General features: G+C 42.0%; 2 protein-coding genes across 2 annotated transcripts in view; both read right to left on the minus strand.

Annotated features, from left to right (window-relative positions):
* Nucleotides 1-19,736, minus strand: part of usp43a (ubiquitin specific peptidase 43a) — a 149,023-nt gene that overhangs the window by 70,055 nt on the left and 59,232 nt on the right. The window contains exon 5 of the mRNA XM_085354953.1: nt 14,260-14,395. Coding sequence (XP_085211079.1) covers nt 14,260-14,395 — 136 coding nt within the window. The remainder of the gene's footprint in view (nt 1-14,259; nt 14,396-19,736) is intronic.
* Nucleotides 8,578-9,924, minus strand: LOC146630779 (uncharacterized). The gene is made up of 5 exons (XM_085355370.1): nt 9,909-9,924; nt 9,722-9,803; nt 9,568-9,630; nt 9,412-9,474; nt 8,578-9,295 (listed from the first exon to the last, which is right to left on the minus strand). Exons 1-5 carry the CDS (start codon nt 9,922-9,924, stop codon nt 8,764-8,766), a joined length of 756 nt encoding a protein of 251 aa, XP_085211496.1. The 3' UTR covers nt 8,578-8,763.

Below are 19,736 nucleotides of genomic sequence, written 5' to 3' on the forward strand. Positions count from 1 at the left end.
GGAAATCCTAGGATTCAAAACAGGAGAACCGTTTGCACTTCATTATAAAAACACATATGCCCCGCACCCCGCAGACATATACGGGGGAAAATATAACATCTTTATTTATGCAGATATCGTTGATTACCAGCTTGTGGGTGACGCCCACGCGAGGCTATTAAGAGCTATAAATATTACAGACGATGACCGCCGGTTGCCTATTCTACAATTTGACAGCCCACACTACACACCTGTGTCAAAGACATTAATCGACGACATAGAAATTGATTTGAAAGACGATCGAAATCAACACATACCCTTTTTATACGGCAAAGTGTTTGTCAAGTTACACTTCCGACCGATAACACAGCATTTTTGAAAAAAAAAAGGATGGCCGTCTACAACTCTGATGACTCAAAATATGTAAAATACTACTTATCACAGGCTGGTGGAGAGCTCGGAGGGTATGTTGGGACCAGTACACAATATGGGACAGGTCTGGGTGGGTTGTTCCGTAGCTTGTTTAGATTTGCAGTACCGCTGTTTAAAAAAGGAGTCAGCATAGTCAAACCACACCTAAAAACAGCCGCATCGGGCATAGTGTCTGATGTCATAACCAACATAACCAGACCCTCAACCACTAAGCAGGACGGTAACGGCTTGTATGTGTATACGCCCAAACCATCTAAGACCCCACCCCCAGGGCAGCCGTTGTCTAAAAAGCGTAAAACCACAAAACCTAGCAGGAGAGCCACCAAACGGACACCGTCACGCAGAGTGAAGAGACCCAGAACCACTCGTTCAAAAACTGCAGCGCTTGACATATTCTAAATGGCACTGTTACACAGTCATTCTGGAGAATGTGTAAAAACAGAGCTCGATCTTTTTACTGTCCCATACACACAGACTAGCATTGAGAAAAGTACATTTATTGAAATCCCACCTGTATCTGCAATCACTGATGGAGGGCCGATCGAGTTTTACATCTCATCGTCGGGTGAAGATTACCTGGATCTAAATGACTCATATATCTACACACGGGTGAGAATCACAAACGCTGATGGCTCAAACCTGGCTAGGGACGCTAATGTAGGATTTATTAATTATCCTGGATGCAGCATATTTAGTCAAGTCGATATTAATTTGGGAGACCGGCTCATTAGTCAATCATCCAATACATATCCATACAGAGGTGTGATAGAATGTCTTATCAATTATAATAAGGACACTTTAGACACACAGTTCAGCACCGGGTTATTCTGTAAGGATACAGCATCACACATGAATGACACATCTATAGAAGGAGAGAACCAGGGTCTGATGACCAGAGGTGGCTACACAGCAAATAGTAGTATTGTTGAATTGATTGCACCAGTACATGCAGACCTGTTTTTTCAAGAAAAACTGTTACTTAATGGAATCGACCTGTCGCTGAAATTTGTGCGCTCTAAAGACGAATTTGCTCTCATGACAGCGGATGCCAATGCATACAGAGTTAAAATTGTCTCAGCCAGTCTCTTTGTCAAGAAAGTTAGTGTATCACCTAGCGTCAGACTTGCACACAGCAAGGCATTGCACCATGCAAACGCAAAATACACGGTAGACAGAGTATCTTTAAAGACCTTCTCCATACCTGCAGGGGCTAGAATATCAACAAATGACAATTTATTTATGGGTAGGATACCTAAATTTGTCATCATTGCATTCATAGACAATGAAGCATACACAGGCTCCTACCAGCGTAATCCATTTCATTTTGAAAACTGCGATATAGAATTTATGTCTTTATATGCTGATAGTCAGGCTTATCCTGCTAAACCATTCCAGCCAAATTTCCAGAGAAAACACTATATCAGAGAATTTTACCAGCTGATACAAACCACAGGAAGACATTTAAAGGACAGATCGTTGGCCATAACACGTGACGACTTTGGTAACGGCTACACTTTATTCTGTTTCAATCTGGAAGCTGACGAAGGACATTCAGGGAATGTGTCGTTAATTAAAACTGGGAACGTGAGATTGGAAACCCGTTTCAGAAATCCACTACCCCGTACAGTGAACCTCTTGTGTTATTCTGTATTTGATTCAGTCATTGAAATATCTAACATGAGACAGGTGCTCTTGGACTACTATTGAGACAAAAACGGTCATGAACACTATAGAACTATCAGCCGTGGTCGGCGGCATTATCAATAAAAACACACATTTCCTAGGCGTGTTAGCCTATGATCAACTAACCACTGAACGGCTTCAAAGACTCCCTGCTATGTGTATTGTAAACACACACCCTTCTACGATGCCAGGGGAACAATGGCTTGCTGTTTATATTTCGAGAGACAGACGCGGTTATTTTTTTGATAGTTTTGGTCACTCGTTAGACAGTTTTCCCCCAGCAATAAAGATGTTTCTTCTAAAAAACGGCTCCACTGTTTTATATTCAGGAAAACAAGTGCAGAACGACTTCTCCATCACATGCGGTCAACATTGTGTATTTTTTTTATATCATATACAAAATGGTGTATCTTATGCCCGCCTGCTTAACATGTATGGGTCTGATTTAATTTGTAATGATGCTATGGTGTGTCGATTTGTCAACAACATACAACCTGTTGCTGTATGCAGTGATTATGTGTGTGTGCAATGTGGATACTGATATGTACTAATGAGAATAATAATAAAAACAACATGAGAGCATGATTTAATCGAGTCAATGGTATTTATTATCAAATCTCGTATATATATATATAGATTCATAACATACTTTGTTTAAACATAAAAGAAATCAAACATTAACCAGTAATAAAAGACATAAAATATTTAACAGTAATAAAAGAAAATAAAACAAAACAATTTAGCAGCAATAAGTGAAAAAAAAACACAACAGTAGAAAAACACCAAACAGCAAATATTTTTAGCAGAAAAACAATTTCTGCAATAAGAAAAAAAAACCTGAATTCAAAAATCCAACCACTCTACAGGACCCCCCTTTAATTTGTTTTTTTTATTCTTTATTTTTTTTAGTGTACTATGTCGCAGCGGTCCACCGGGGGTGTTCTTTTTTGGTGTGTGTTTTAAAAAACCACGGTCTTCAGACAGTGTGTGATCGGTTTTATACAAGGCGACGGTCTTACGTATGCCTGTGTTAGATATGGCTGATAACGGTATGTTTAAATCTGAGAAAGCTTTTAAAAACTCTGTCCAACCGATAGGTCTCAAACCCTCAGAAGGTGTGTGTGTGGTTGTGACGGCTTTAATTAGATCATAAATGTGTGAACCAGGGATGGTTTGTTTATCAACAACAATTTCGCCTTTGTCATTGTAAGAGATCAAGTGTGGCGAACGGTTCACCGCTGATAGAATAAGTTCTGCATTCCTCCTACTCCTTTTAGGTATGTGTGTTAAAACATTCTCCGCAACAAGATCCCGCACCCCGGCATCACCATGAACAGGCAATGTGTCCGCCGACTGGGGTTGCACATCCCTGTTAAATTGTTCAGGTAATGATAAAGACAGTACATTCTTTTCACGGGCACCTTGTCTCACAAGGGTGAGGTATCTTTGGAGAATATCGCTGTATTTTTTAGCCTTCTCATACACATCTATGTCAGAATCTTGTAACACTTGTAACATCTCCTTGTCCAACTCGTTCTGAGACTGTTGTCTGATGGTGCCTGTCTGCTGCTGCTGCTGCTGTTGCTTTATTAAGTCCAACTGGTGTTGGGGTACCAAAAACATCTTTTGCACATGTTCCATTTTCACCTGTTTGCTATCAGACTGGTTATGAAAGGGATTGCAGCCCCTAATAACGGCAGTAAAAACCCTCCAGATTGGTTGATTGTCTTTCTCTTTTTCAAAGATTTTATTTTTTTGTCTGCAATCAGTCTGATTATTGTTTTTTTCTTTTTTAGCTGTTTGTACTGCTGATTGGTCAGTGGAATGTTACCATGCAATACATTAAAGGCTATCTCACACAATGCATTGATAAAATCTAAGTTTGAATTACTAATAATAACTCTGCGTAGAGTAGGAGGAGCCCTGTATATCATCTCCAACAGAGACAGATTCCTCCGCATGCGTGATGACATCCTCTCACCTCTTTGCTGATTTTTGTTTTGGAATGTAAACAACCGGACGGTCTGACAGTAAATTTGTTCTGAGTCTTAAATAGTCCGGGGTCTTAGCTTTATAGTCTATTAAAAGATACCCGTATGTTGTCGATGTGGCATCATTAAACGCTTCTATAAAATATTTAGTATTACCCGGAAACATTTGCCTGGCTAAAAGCATAACCTGATATTTATCTCTCGGATTTTTAAACAATATTAGGTAATTAGTGTTCAAGGAAATGGTTCTACTGGATTTTCCCTGAATAAACAAATTCTGAACTAGATATATACAACTCAAATTCCTATGATGCACATACTTTGTGAACACATTTTGTACTTCTAAATTGTTAGCTGCATCGTTCATCACATCGTCTATAATTAACAAATTGTTCTTTTCTGCAGGCAGAAGGGTGTCATCAGCAAGAGATTCGGGTATACCGTTAACAAAGTTTATGTTTCTTATCTTAAGAAGCTGGTCATATAGTGTCTGCCAGCATGAGTATATATACACAATGTTATCAATGCTGCATGATATAATCCTGGAAGAGTTTTCAATTATGTTTTTAACAAAAAAAGTCTTGCCACAGTTACTGGGACCGCTGACCACCATGCTGAACGGATGCTGCAACCGGGCGTCAAACCCCTGTTCTAATTTAAAATCCATAAGGAAGGGTTGTGAAGTCTGGGAGCACACGGCGCTTATTGTAAACAACTTTAACTTTTTTCACAATGGTTTCATTCTTCAAATGAAGCTTCTTTTTATCGCGTCTGATGCTATCAGACACGGCAACTAGGTGTGCGTCTGATGTCTGATTGGCTACAAACTTGCGGACTAAACCTTTCAAGGAGTCGTGGGTGACAACTTTCGAGTTTAATGCATTCAGTGTGACGCCTTTACATTTGACCTGGGTCTTGCCCAGCGATGTGTGATACGCATAACATTTTGGCCCACCGGAAACAAATTCCGCTATGTAATCCTCCACACCATCCTCTCCACAATCTAATTCACTTGTGAGATCCCCCAGAAACGGACCTAGAGGAGGCATCCACTCGCCAGGGCGTGCCGTGAAAATGACACTGTCCGTGTCACAATACAGCACGCGCTGCTGCAAGTTGTCTAGCAAATCATACAGCATGAGTCTGGCGTGTGCAGTGGTCATGGCCCCGACAAAGACATTAACGTCCTTCACACGGGAAGCTCTACCATCAGCGTGGCGCCACTGCACCATTGCGACGTCGTCAGAGATGAAACAAAACTGACGCACGTCGTACTGGTCGCTAAACATTAGCTGGCTAAATCTGGAAGGGTCTGTAATGAGCTCAGATGATGCCATGTTTGACCTCATGCTGAAACGACCCCATAACGAGTTTAACAACAGCTTGTTACAGTTACGAACAGCTTTATTTACACAAATCTTGGATGGGTCTAGCATTATTCCCTCCTTCTCATAATACTCGTCTATGTACTTCTGCTGTTCGTCAGGTGTGTTCACATGTTCAGGATACCCCGAGGCCTCCTGTTTGAGTTTTAGGAAGGCTTTCACATAGTCTTTAAACAATGTGTCGGTCTTATTGGGGAAATGCCACACCTCATCAACAGCAAGAACCCTGTATCCCTTCTCAACAGCTTTTTCAAGCTCAAATGAGACCCATGTGCCTTTCAACACCCGCTCACTGTCACTGTGCCCGCATGCAGTATGCTGGTTCTGGTCTTCAGCACACATGCTGCAGAGTGGAAACATCAGTTTTCCATGGCATCTGTAGGGTAGGACGGGGTGAAAAAGACCCTTAGGTGGGAGCACTGTGCATTTAACAAAGCCGAAATAATTTTCTAGCTTGTCAAAGTTGGTGTAAATGACTTGAGGGTGTCCTACAGGATAGTCTTTTTTAGACTGCACTGTGGGATAGAGACTGGTGAAGTCGTAGTAAAATATTTTTTCATCACAAGCAGTCTTGTGGTACAGCTTTAGAGCATTTGTGCGACCGCCAAAAAGGGCGTCTCGGGGATTCAGGCGTTCTGGCTTTCTGTACGTATGCATGAAAGCCACAACTGCAGGGTCTGTCTGCTTCAAGGCAGCCCATTCACACTCCCACATCACTATTACGCTCACACTGTGTTGTGATCTCAGTGCATCAACTTTGTCACAAAACATGCGATGCAGCAGTCCATAGGATGCTTTGCTGACAGGATTAACTTCACTCTCGGGGTAGCATTTAACACAACCGTGGTGAAAACATCCTGCAAATTCATAAGCTGTATTACTTGTGGGGTCAAAACCGTCCACAAAATACGGTCCAACCCTCTGTTCGCCTCCTCTGAGAGCATGTTTTACCACTTTGTTGGTGGTGTGGGACACATATTGAAGCCATTCAATAGAGACGTTAGAAAACGTCTTGTTCTGCTCAACGTATGCCCCTTCATACGTGAGAGCGAGCGCGTCTCTAGGCAGAAACAGCGTTTTATACACACCCATACTAAATGCAGCCAGGGTGGTATACATGAATGGATCAACTTGAGTACAACCCAGTAGCGTGTCACGATAAATGATGCATGCTTTACGCAGGACATCAACATCGTTAACACAGTAACGCCTGAGTTCAGCCTGAAAATCAAAGGGATTCTGTGAGGCAACCTGGTACCATTCCATGAATCGCACCTTATCGCTTTCAGACATGTGCTCATAGCCGTAGAAGGAGGGGTCTGGGTACGGGCCCACATAACGCTCATTATCCCTCGTATTAAACCTGTGTGGGAAATGGCCCTTCTGCAGGTCTTGAAAACCTAAAGCAGAGGGTATTTTGGCAAGGCCCATGGGCAAAAAGCTGAACGAATCAATCCACCGCTGGTCATAGTCCCTGTCATGCATTAAAATCACACGGCTGCCGCTCATTATGACACTAGGTGTTATGCTCTGTCTGACAAAGTACTCGAGGAGTATGTAGTTATCAAAGCCAGATGCATTATGTGCTATGAAAGTGTACCCACGAAACCTTGGGCGTCTGTAATGCTGCACAAACGCCTCCACACACTTTAATGTATTAAATGTGAACTTATTGCCCTTCAGATCAGACGCACACACAAAGTTAGCCTCGTGTTTACCGTTGTGGTACCGCGTCTCAAAATCATATAAAATGTATTTATCGTTAGGCTTCTGTTTTTCAACAGGCTGTATGAAACACTGATGGTCGGAGTCTCCTGCTAATTTAGGTTCGCGGCAGTGCTCGCATCTAGGCTGCGCACATTTGTGTGGCAATTTCTTGGATTCTCTATATGTGGTGCCACAGTGCATGCAATGTTTCATATTATCACAGGGGATCATGTTGTGTTTTAATTCAGGTAATTTGTGTTGTTGGTAACAGTGTTGTGATTTGCAGATGCGGTTACAGTCGCTGCATTTCACTGTGGGTCCCCTGTGATGTTGACAGAGTGTGTAACATGTGTTACATCTATGTTTACAGCTGTGCTGTAATGGTGTATTATATATACTGTAACAGAAATTACACACATAGGATCCCCCCAAAAAAGCGGTCGGGTTTAAAATCAGGTGGTAATGTTGATTATGGAGATACATCATCAACGTGTTAGGGTTTGGCTCTTCATGTGTGTAAAAACATTCCAGGCGTTTACGCCCTTCTGTGTGGTAATAGATTACAATCTTAATGTTGAAGTGCTTCTCAAATTTACCGACATCAGAGAATGATACTTGCTGTGTGTCGCATAGACCTACTTCAGCATGCATCTGTTTAGCTGTAGCAAGTTTTTCATGCTCAGAGGATGATGAGTTTAATGAATGTGCTATGCATAGGGAGAAGCACAAATTGTTGTTTGTGTTGTTTGGTGTGTATAAATGTCTGCCTTTCTTTGAGAGAATCTCATCATAAGGTATGTGCGCCAGTCTTAAGCGAGACCCGCCACTACTGTTCTGAGCTACCGTGACAATAAACTCTAATTCATCATCACCGATAGATTCATCATTACTCTGCATAACTTGTGCAATTTGATCGAGAAACAGCTCCGGATCATACCGATCATCAGCGTTTAAAACAGCCTGAACATCTGAAGCCAGCGAGGGGCCACGCAGGACCACGTTTAGAACACTGCCCTGTTGGGATCCCGCCACAGCTCTGTCTATCACATTGGCTAAGCACTCGCGCACTCGCGCCGGCACTTGTTCTGGATGATCGAGACTTATACCCCTAAAATCAAGGCGTTCACGCAATTCGCGAGCATTAAAATTAGGTATCTCTCTAATGTGTGACTGAGAGCGGCTGCCGGACCCAGACTGCACAACGGGCTCAATAACAACTGCAGTAGCTGCAGCAGAGGTGACCCGGCTAGATTGTGCATCAGACGCAAAATCACCAGCAGCACAAGCTATATGGTTAGCATCAGTAACAGCAACGGCCCGAGCAACACCAGCTGTACTATCACTATTATTAGCAACAATAGCCCCATCAGCAATAGCAGACGTAGGAACAGTCTGACAAGGATGTGTATCGGATGAGGCTGATGCAGGCACCCTATTAAGTCTAGCTATAATATCGTCTAATTTTTTATCTGTTTCTTCAGCCCACTGCATAAAAGTCTCTAAGTCAAAACATCTAACAGGAGTGGAGGTTCCGTTATTATGTTTAAATAATTTATTTGGAGGGTCCATGGTCTGGATTTTAAAAGTCAGGGACTTGAAATTTTGCTGCAGATGTTGTCTAATGTACTACACACTTTGTTTATGAGTTTGGTAAACTGTTGCCTTTGTACCTGTGCTTCTTGGTGGTATTGATTGAGTCTAGCTTCAATCAAACATAATTTATCAGCTATTGAAGCTATATGACTTTGTTCAGCAGGCTGAGCGTCTGGAAGCTTTATGTAAGCATCATACGCCGCTGATATTTGAGAGTCTGTTATGCCGTCTTCTTCGAAATCTATGTGTGAATCAACGCTATTTCTGACACATTCTGGGGTGGTGGGTATATGAACTAGATCAAAATCTGACATGCTGTACTCAAAAACATCAGAGAAATCGCGAGGTAGCCACTCACTCGGGGGTGTTGCAGGTTCGCTGATGAAGATCGGTTCTGACTCTCCACTGTTGCACAAAGCTCCAGGTTTTTGTTGTTCTGGGAGGTCGATACTGCTTAAACATTCCAAAAACGTCTGGAATCGTATGGTGTCCTGATCATTATGAGGAGGGGTGCTGTTCTGCAGTCTGTGAAGATAGATAGACATGTGTTAAAACATATTATACATGTACCCATTTCAAACTGAATAAGCGTGTCTCCCTCTCTATCTCTTTTTATCTAATTTATATATGCCTATGCTTACCTTGTAGTGTGCGTTATTCGGGATGGTCCTGCTTCTCCACACACCCGGTTCTCTGGCGTGGCTCTGTAGGTGTAAAACGGTCAGTTTAGAACATTTGTAATTGTTTAAACCCCTTTAAAAAAAAATACACAACTATACATCCCGTTGTATACACACCTGATGTAAGGTAGGGCTCTGTGGTAGCGGTGTCTGAATGTTTTCCTGCTCAGTTTGTTAACCCTGGAACAAACAAAAACGTTATTACATAATTTAAAACAATCGCTAGTTTAAAACATACATACGTTTAAAAATCCAGTAATGCTGTACACACCTTGTGCCTGTTAGAGAACTAGTTCCAGCTGTAAAAGCGCCCGTTTCTAAAGAAAAGGGTCCTGGGCCGTTCTCCCGAACTCCTAAAAATTAAGCTTTTGTTTTAGGAAAAAAGATAGTTTGAATATCCTATAATATGTTAACATAACACTTTTTAAAAATCCAATAATAGGTTTTGTTTTACTTACCGTTTACGATGTCCATGTTATAAAGAACGATGTTAGTGTTGATGATCGCAAAGAAAATGGTGTGCTCTGCAGCGAATCTTGAGGCGTAAATGGCTCAGGGTATCGGGCTCTGAGCGTGTTTTTTATATAGGGTGGGGGTTTCCAAAAAGAAAGGTATGTCTCCAATCAATTTAAATGAGGCCCTACAGGGCTTTTGTCTTCTCAAGGAATTACAAAGGAGCCGATACTTCAGACAATAGGCGGGGTCGCCACCCGACTGGTACCAACTGCCCCATTTACCTTGTCGAGGAATTACAAAAAGAGCCAATACTGGCCACTTTAAACAATAGGCTGGACCCTTGTTCGCATGGTACTCTCAACAACTAAGTGATACCCAGCGGTGGGCTTTTACAATCCTGAACAAATTCAAACAATTAGCCAGCTGTTGAAAAGTTGGAGCGGGTCTGGGCGACTGGTTTTAGAAGTATCACTGTAGCGTTTATTTTCTAAAGGGCTGAATGTTATTTGCGACTATCTGTTGTGTTAAAAACTACTCTGAAACCATGAAACCACTTACAGAAGAAATGACCCGTTTGATCCGTTTTTAAATAAATAAAATGCTTGCATCGGTGCATGGTGTGACACCAGAATCACAAAATGAGTGTATTTAAAAGACGATTAGTTTGAAAAGAGCGATACTGGCTGCTTTGGGGGAAAAGGTGACATTGTGTGCAGCGTGTTTTAGAAGTATCACTGTAGCGTTTATTTTCTAAAGGGCTGAATGTTATTTGCGACTATCTGTTGTGTTAAAAACTACTCTGAAACCATGAAACCCCTTACAGAAGAAATGGCCCGTTTGATCCGTTTTTAAATAAAATAACCGCATCAACCCTGGAAAGAAACCCCAGTAGATGTGTAAAAACTAGTTAAATTAAAACTAGGGGTTTGATTAAATGAAACGCTTGTGAACATGCTGACATCACCCATTCAGAAGAAATTCCCATTTGTGCCGTTTATAAAATAAAATGCATGCCTCACCGCAAGCTGAGACATTGTCAGATTTAGAAAATTAGTGTGATTAAAACACTATTACCAACACTTTTGACTAGAGCACACCCTCTTTGTTAAGGCGCACTGTGAACCAAAACAGCTTCCACTCCGCCAAGAATGAAACAAGATGTCTCCAATCAATTTAAATGAGACCCTACAGGGCTTTTGTCTTCTCAAGGAATTACAAAGGAGCCGATACTTCAGACAATAGGCGGGGTCGCCACCCGACTGGTACCAACTGCCCCATTTACCTTGTCGAGGAATTACAAAAGAGCCAATACTGGCCACTTTAAACAATAGGTTGGGCCCTTGTTCGCATGGTACTCTCAACAACTAAGTGATACCCGCGGTGGGCTTTTACAATCCTGAACAAATTCAAACAATTAGCCAGCTGTTGAAAAGTTGGAGCGGGTCTGGGCGACTGGTTTTAGAAGTATCACTGTAGCGTTTATTTTCTAAAGGGCTGATGAAAAGAGCGATACTGGCTGCTTATAGCATTTATTTTCTAAAGGACTGAATGCTATTTGTAACATTTACTGTGTTAAAAACTAGCTGGCTGGCTTTGTCTCACTCTTAGTTCAACATTCCGAAATCCCGATTTTTAAATAAAATGATCGCATCAACCCTGGAAAGAAACCCCAGTAGATGTGTAAAAACTAGTTAAATTAAAACTAGGGGTTTGATTAAATGAAACGCTTGTGAACATGCTGACATCACCCATTCAGAAGAAATTCCCATTTGTGCCATTTATAAAATAAAATGCATGCCTCACTGCAAGCTGAGACATTGTCAGATTTAGAAAATTAGTGTGATTAAAACACTATTACCAACACTTTTGACTAGAGCACACCCTCTTTGTTAAGGCGCACTGTGAACCAAAACAGCTTCCACTCCGCCAAGAATGAAACAAGAAACAAAGAATTGCTTTTAAGAACACATGCATAACTGAATGTTGCGATACACCTAAGTGAAAAAATAGTTTAATTAAAAACCCTATGGTTTGATTAAATTAAAACCCCGTTAAAAACACATAAACTCATATAACCCCTCTGATACCCTGTGGTATTTCCACACCTGAACACGCATGCGCACACACACACGAAACTGGTCAAATCGGTTTGGCTGGCCGCCATCTTGGACTAGTGCCATCGAATTACTGAACGCGCATGCGCACACGCACGAAACCGGTCAAACCGGTTCTCAAACCGGTTTGGTTGGCCGCCATCTTGGACTAGTGCCATCGAATTACTGAACGCGCATGCGCACACGCACGAAACCGGTCAAACCGGTTGTCAAACCGGCTTGGTTGGCCGCCATCTTGGATAGGTGCCATCGTACGATGGCCGCCATCTTGGATAGGTGCCATCGTATTACTACTAATGCGTACTAGAAAAAGAGTCCAAAATGGGAGGCACAGGCACAGCCTCCCGTACAGAGGGAGTCGGTGAAGACGGAGACGGCAGAGATGACCGGGCTAGCGGGGATGCCGGGGGCCGAGTTGAATGCTGTAGTGCATCTACACGAGCTTGCGGCAGTGCATCTACACGAGCTTGCGGCAGTGCATCTACACGAGCTTGCGGCAGTGCATCTACACGAGCTTGCGGCAGTGCATCTACACGAGCTTGCGGCTGTGCAGCTAAACAAGGCAAAGACAGCCGAGCAGGAGAATGAACAGGCAACAAACAGTTCTCATTGTCATCTGCCGCACCAAACAAAGCCCCTGAATAAACTGTCCCACAGTCCAAAACAGACAAGGGGTCCTTCCCACTAACCACAGCCGGTGGCTCTGAAGTCCTGATATCCGGCTGCGGGGTGACGCGCTGACGCCGCGATCGTCGCCTCCTCCCTGCCGACGGCTCCGACGGGCTGGGCAAAGTCTCCTCCAGCGGGCCGGGTAACTCCTCCGGCGGGCGAAGCTGACGTGGCCGTTCCGGGGCGGCTGTAGCCCGCTGCTGCTGGACAAAGCCTGTGGATCCCCGAGCTTGCACCACCCCCCGGGCTTTATGCAGGTCGCAAACGAAGGCTGAAACTCCCTTAAGCTGGCAGAGGTAGGGATTTCCCTCCAGGATTGCCTCGATGGCGTTTAACCCCACCACTTTTGCCCGTGCGTTGGTGGTGTGGGTTACCCAGTCCATCAGGCGTTGGATGCGTGCGAGGTCACTCTCTCCGGACAAAGCTGCTGGATCCATCTTGTGGTGGCGTCGTACTGTCACGGCTGGGGCGGCAGTCGTGTGGAGGGTGAGAAAGGAGGATCCAATAGCAGACAATGGCGGAGGTGCAAGTGGGTTTTATTTACAGTGCAGAAAACCAAGGTGTGGACAGAACCGAACATAAACCTAAACTGGGAAAACTAATGCAAAATGGAGGACACGAGGCGAGGGGCAGAGAGACACGAAGAAACATGGAACAGAGCAGACTACACGAGAGGTTCACAGAGAAACGCAGACGACGCCACGAGGAGCACAGGCAGACACCAACTATAAATACACACACCAGGTAATCAGGAAATGGCACACAGGAGGGGACACAGCTGGAACTAATGGGCATAACGAGGCAGACCTACAAAGTAAAACAGGAAACCCTAGACACATGGAACCAGACAAGACATTGAACTAAACAGACAGATTCACAAACAGATGGGGTGACATCATAGACAGAGGCACAGACGCAGACTCAAAGGCAGACTGAATATAACACATAGAACTCAAACCATCATCATCAACTAGAAAGTGAATACAAACTAAAAGCGCTGGGTCACTGACCCAGGACCATGACACCAACAGCCTGTATCCACAGGCTGTGAGGCTCCTGAACTCTCTGCCCCCCTCTCACGGACAATAACCATATCCAACTTCTTAATAGCAATGAACTGGTCTGCATTGGTGCATCATATCTTTATTCTCTTCCCCCTCCTGCCCCCCCCCTCTTTCTTAAATAGATAACTATCATATCTGATATCATATCTCACAGTACAATAATATTGAATGGGTTGCATTGTTGTATTTTGTCATGTTTCTCAGGTCTTTGTCTGAATTTCTACGAACATTATTGCTAAGGATTGTCTTATTGCATTGGAGTCACACTGGGTTAAATATGTACACTTGGGTTTTAAGGGGTATTTATTATTTTCTTCTTTTTTTGGGGTTGTATGGAAGCCCCAAACGCAATTTCATTGTTCTTGACAATGACAATAAATAAATAAATACTAAATACTAAATACTAAATTATTTAGTCATTGGGAACTCTCAAGGGGCCGCAATGCAACATGGTCATGATCAGTGTAATCAACTTCTTCTGTACACTCTGCACACTGTGTGAGTACCTGGTCAGGAGAGATGTTGCCCTCCACTGCTACCAAAGCTCTCAGACTGGACAGGGAGCCAAACAGCGGTACAGCCAGCCCCACTCGCAGATGCCTCTGACCCTTTGTGTTGAACACCAACGTCACACACATTGGCCTATGAGATAAAAAGAGGAATAAAGGGTGTGAGTGTGTTTTTCTGTAAGGCAAGAAATGGTAGAGCACACTGGGAAAGATCAATACATGCTCATGAACACAGCAGTAAGTTATTCTGCATTTTTGTTTACATTGTTACATATTTTAAACTCTGGCATGCTGAGTTATTTATACAATATATTTGTATGCAGATACACACACGTCTTTCTTACATAGTGTGAGTAAAGACACGTACATATAAATCTTAACTGGAAACTGACTAATCCAACTGTGCAGCATTCAAAAATGCCAGGGGCAACAAAAACACATTGGTTTGTTAAAGAGACGCTTTCGGGGATAGCTGGGTCTTCATGAACTCCAGGTATCAAACAGCAAAATAAAACCGTTGAGCTGTTTAATATCTAATCAGTTCAGGGAAAAGATTTCCTCTGACACTGTTATATCAAATCTAATTTCATGAGCATAAAACATCACTTTGTCTGCATCTCATTTAATATCTCCTATGATTTAACTCGTCAGATTTCACCTCCGAAGGGTTTCATCTCTCCCTAGTGTTTGTCCAGATTTATGCATGACTGGGCAAGCTGAGCAAAACCCCTGCAGGTCCCTCAGGAAGCGGCTGTATGCTGGGACATGTCACAGCAATATGAACACTTTCTGGGAAGAATCAAGGAGTGAAAATGATTGCGGGGTGGGTTTGGGGTGGATTGGGACAAAAAGAAAAAAACAAAAAACAGGAGTCAGTCTGATCCAAAAACTGAGAAAACTGATGGATGAGTAGGAAGAAAAGCCCTGATAGGCTACTGGGTCTACCCTCTCTACTTATCTATATCTTTGCTCTCAATAATCCCTATTCATCATTAATTAATTCATTACCTGATTACAAAGACTTTTTTTTCTAGTGACATCTGAAGAAGTTAAGACCTAAGTTAAGAAGTTCAAGCAACACGTGTATTTATCATGTGGAGCATGATGAATCCAGTATGCTCATGAAACAGTCAGCGCTTGTATTTTTTAAGAATGCTTAAGGTCCATGGTCCATGTTAATGCCGTTTTGGCACTTGGTTTGGTAACCTTTCTGCAAAGCTCAGATCACAAATTCAAAACTCAATTAAAATGCCTGGAATAATTAGCATTCTTCTCCATCTTCTCTCCAGGAGATACTCGAAAAGCAGAGATGGAAAATCGCTGAAAATCACTGATGATATAAATTGCATCCTTTATAAAGAGTAAAGGTATAAAGTGTTTTTAGTGTCATGATCAATTACTAAATGGTAAAAAGTGCAGCTTGACTGTGTGTTGGTATGTGTGCTACCTTACATGTTGTGTTTCTGTCATTTATCAAATATACATTTCTCCCAAAGGAGACATTAAAGGCGACTCTAATCTAATGTAATTGTTACGACTGCTGTTGTATTGTTGTCTAATATGAAAATCCCAGTATGCAGGTGCCTCTCCGTGATTGGTGGATCCAGAGGACGGACCATACGGATTGGCTAATGAGTTGGAAATGACATATGTCACAGGTTTTGAACTCCAGGCCTCGAGGGCTGGTGTCCTGCAGGTTTTAGATGTGTCCTTGATCCAACACAGCTGATTTAAATGTTTAAATGACCTCCTCAACCCCTCCTAAGTCTTGAAGCTCTCCAGAGGCCTGGATATGAACTAATCATTTGATTCAGGGTCATATATAAAACCTGCAGGACACCAGCCCTCAAGGCCTGGAGTTCGACACCCCTGACTTATATGATGACACCGCCATGGTCTCCCATTCATTCATCCTTGGCTCTTCCCAACCAGCAGACCTTTGGAAACATGCCCAATGCTGTTCACCATATACAGGAATGTGCAGGGGTGGACTGCCTTTTTGTTTGATTATAGTTTTCTTCTGTTTTTCTTAATGAGTGAAGCAAGCTGTTGTCATTTGGTTTGATTCTTTTGATTAGGTAAGGATTGGCATTAAGTCCACCCCGAAGCTATAACCAACTCCTTTTTGGTGTCAAAAAACCTAACGAGTCAACATATTGTAAATAAATCATTATCAAACTGTACCAATTGTGTGATGTGGCTGCTTGGGGTCTGACAAGGATGGATCACCCTCATGTTGTGGTCCAGCCACACCTAGATGGGCCATAACATAATCTAATCTAATCCAAAACACACAATGTAAGATGTAGGTAAAATCGTTTTAAAAAATAGTTTTATCCTTCTACTGTACAATGTGGCCACTTTGCTTTGCAACCAAACCACCTTCAAAATGTAAAAATGACCAAAGGGCAGTTTATTTAAGGTGTGGGTGTCACCATCAAGCATCAATAGATTTTTTTCTGACACATGTTCACAGGAGCAAATTTGCACAACCTTAAAAATCTTATTAAAAATTACTTATGAAGTGGTAATCATTAATGAAATGACACAAAATTACCCAATAAATGCTGAGGCTTTGTTGTCATTGCATATCATTAAAATATTTCCAGGAGAGGGTTAAAATGATAAGGAAAAATCTAAAATACAGAAGACATTAAGGAATCCCTTCATGGCTTTGTACTGTGCTTTGCTGTTGAGTGTTTGTTTGCTACTGATTATTACAGAGTAAAGAGAAAAACTCAGAGCGAGGAGTGAAAGTAAAGTTGCGCCATCCCATTTGGAAAGAAGGTAGTGTAATCGCTGACACCTCCACTTCCTGTTTCTCCTCATGCATTATTCAGGTGAATAAAGTGTTACTATTGTGCATCGTCTGTTAAAAGTCTGTGAGCACGGTCTCTTCACATAGACAGCATCAGTGTTACACACATGCCTTGGAGGTCAGAGGCCATCCAAAAAGGTCACTGTGGTCTTTCAGCTGCATTCTGATCCCCAATATCCTTTTACAACTATATGTTAAATCAAGTTAGTATGGTAATGAAAAAAAGGCAGCACAGTGGTGTGATGGTTAGTGCTGTTGCCTCACAGCAAGACAGTCCTTCGTTTAACTACAAATAGTCTCTTTTCTTTTTGCCTCTCCAATAAAAGATGGATATTTTTGCACATTTCTCTATGAGCGTACTATCTGTTTATGGTTGTAATTAATCACATAATTTAGGTGCCCCTTTTAATATGTTTATTATCATATGATTGATGCTTGTAGTACTATTCTATGTGTAAATTAAGTGGGTCTTAAAGTGTACTTCAATTTATAATGTCTGTTTTGTCAAACGACATAAGCAAGAGTGTGAATCCACTCTGTATTTTTATTTGATTTCATTTTTTATTGAATACCTAAGTGACTGGAGCCACATGTCCCCGCTACTCTGGCACCCACACTGCATAGACGTTGACAGACTTGTATGAATTGATCGGGAAAAGGTTTCCACTCGCAAATGACCTTTTAAGCAAACGTGGTTGTCACCAAAGCAAAGCACTTACATTTTTCCTTTTGCATTTAGTGGTTGTTGCAGTTGTTCTTACATAACTTAAGACATTAGAGCAAGGCAAACATTTTAAAAGAGAGCCAATCACTCCTATAGCGCTACTGAATTTGGCTGTTTTTCTTTTTAAAAAACAGGAGAAAACAGAATTTAAAGACAAATTGCAGCAAAATGAGGGTTTTTTTTCATTCATTTGTTTATTTTTGTTGGCAAAACTTGTTGCTTGCATTATTCACAACTACTCCCAGCCCCAAATAATACAGACGTCAGTGATTTCACTTGGGGTGTTTCATCGCACTTCATGCAGCTACCTGTGGAGCCACAAAAGCTTTATATTTGCACGGCATCATGTTTTTCATGTTCCCACCTGCAGTCCTGCATTATGATAGTGTATCTTTGTCAAAAAATTAAATATCTGTGCCACTTGATATTCCCCTAGAAATTAATAACTGGAACAGCAAGATACAGTTGGATAAGAACTGATCAGTGTGTGAGATTTGTAATACAAAACCCCCCCCAAATAATTAAAAAAAAAACAACCATTACAAGTCAATTCAAAGAAAGCTAATTTTATGACAGCATTAAAAGCATTATGAGACCTGCTACAGCCTGCTGATGTTTAGTTTACTCCTGTGTATTTCAAAGTATCGCTTCAGTCATTTTTCCAGTCTGTCTGTCACAGCCTTTTACTCTTATGTAACAGGAAGTATATCAGGTTGTAATTGTTTTGCCTATCCACTCATGATTTTCACACCTTGTGTCAGTCATTATAGTGATTACATACAGTGTGGTTATGAAACAAGCACTTGTACAATTACAAAATGAGAAACAGGCTTCATCCAATCAAATACTCTATACACCTGTGCAGCCTAGCAGTATTGTTAGAGCCTACCCATATGACAGATACCCAATGAAAACTCATATCTACAACTACAGCCACTTAAGAATAGTAAGTTAACCTAAAATGCAAGTCTTGGGAATCTACAGACTTCACACAGAAAGGCCCCAGTGATGGCTGCACAGTAGACTGAAGTCATGTGACAGATTTGTGTTTAGAACTTTTTTGACTATTTTAAATTGAATAACAGTAAGCTTGGTAACAATGATGCCACGACTGCTCAAGGTTAAATATTGTAAAGTTAGGTGATCGGCAGAAAACATTCCCATTCTGCTTTTCTCATTCTCTCTGCCATACTGGCATTATCTACAGCACCCAGGCCTTGATGCCATGCTGGCAGCCAGACCCTTCTGTCTCTCTGGGGGTCTCAGACTTATCAGCATTCAGCTGGGATACTGCTGCAGCAGGACGGTGCAATGAGGCCACTGTGTGTGTGCATGCATATGTGTGTGTGTCAGGTCAATGTTTGGCCAGCAGTAAGTTCAAGCTGAACCTGAATGAATTTCTCTGTGTGCTAGGCTATGGCAACTGCAGGAACAGGCTGCATACTGTCACGAGACAGTGAGTGCCTGAGCTGCAAAAATGAGTTTGGAGTTAGCTTGGTGGATGCAGAGAAGATGCAGAAGAGTGACATCTGCATTCCTGAAAATAGGAAGATTCATTGTGTAGCAAATGAAGGCAAACTGAAAAGCTTCCAAAGCCTGGAATATATTAATGTATTTAACCTAATGTAACCTGTTACTGTTAACTGGCCTTGAATGTGACTGTGAATGGTTATCTGTTTCTCTGTGATACACTGAGATACACTGGCAACCTGTCCAGGGTGTACGCTGCCTTTCACCCCATAACAGATGGCTTAGACTCCAGCATATTTCATGTCTTTTTAGATGCTTTTTGTAGGGGCGAACATTTGTGAAAAAGGGAGATTGCATATGAATATCATAGGACAAAATCTACAGTGTTGTACCCACTACTGTATAACCTAAATTCAACTGCACGTCATTTTGGATAATTAGACTGAAGCTTAGTTTGAATGT

The sequence above is a fragment of the Diplotaxodon limnothrissa genome, linkage group LG6 (assembly GCF_057381915.1).
Source record: "Diplotaxodon limnothrissa isolate DT_005_m linkage group LG6, D_limnothrissa_male_GT1.1, whole genome shotgun sequence".
NCBI classification, from domain to species: Eukaryota; Metazoa; Chordata; class Actinopteri; order Cichliformes; family Cichlidae; genus Diplotaxodon; species Diplotaxodon limnothrissa.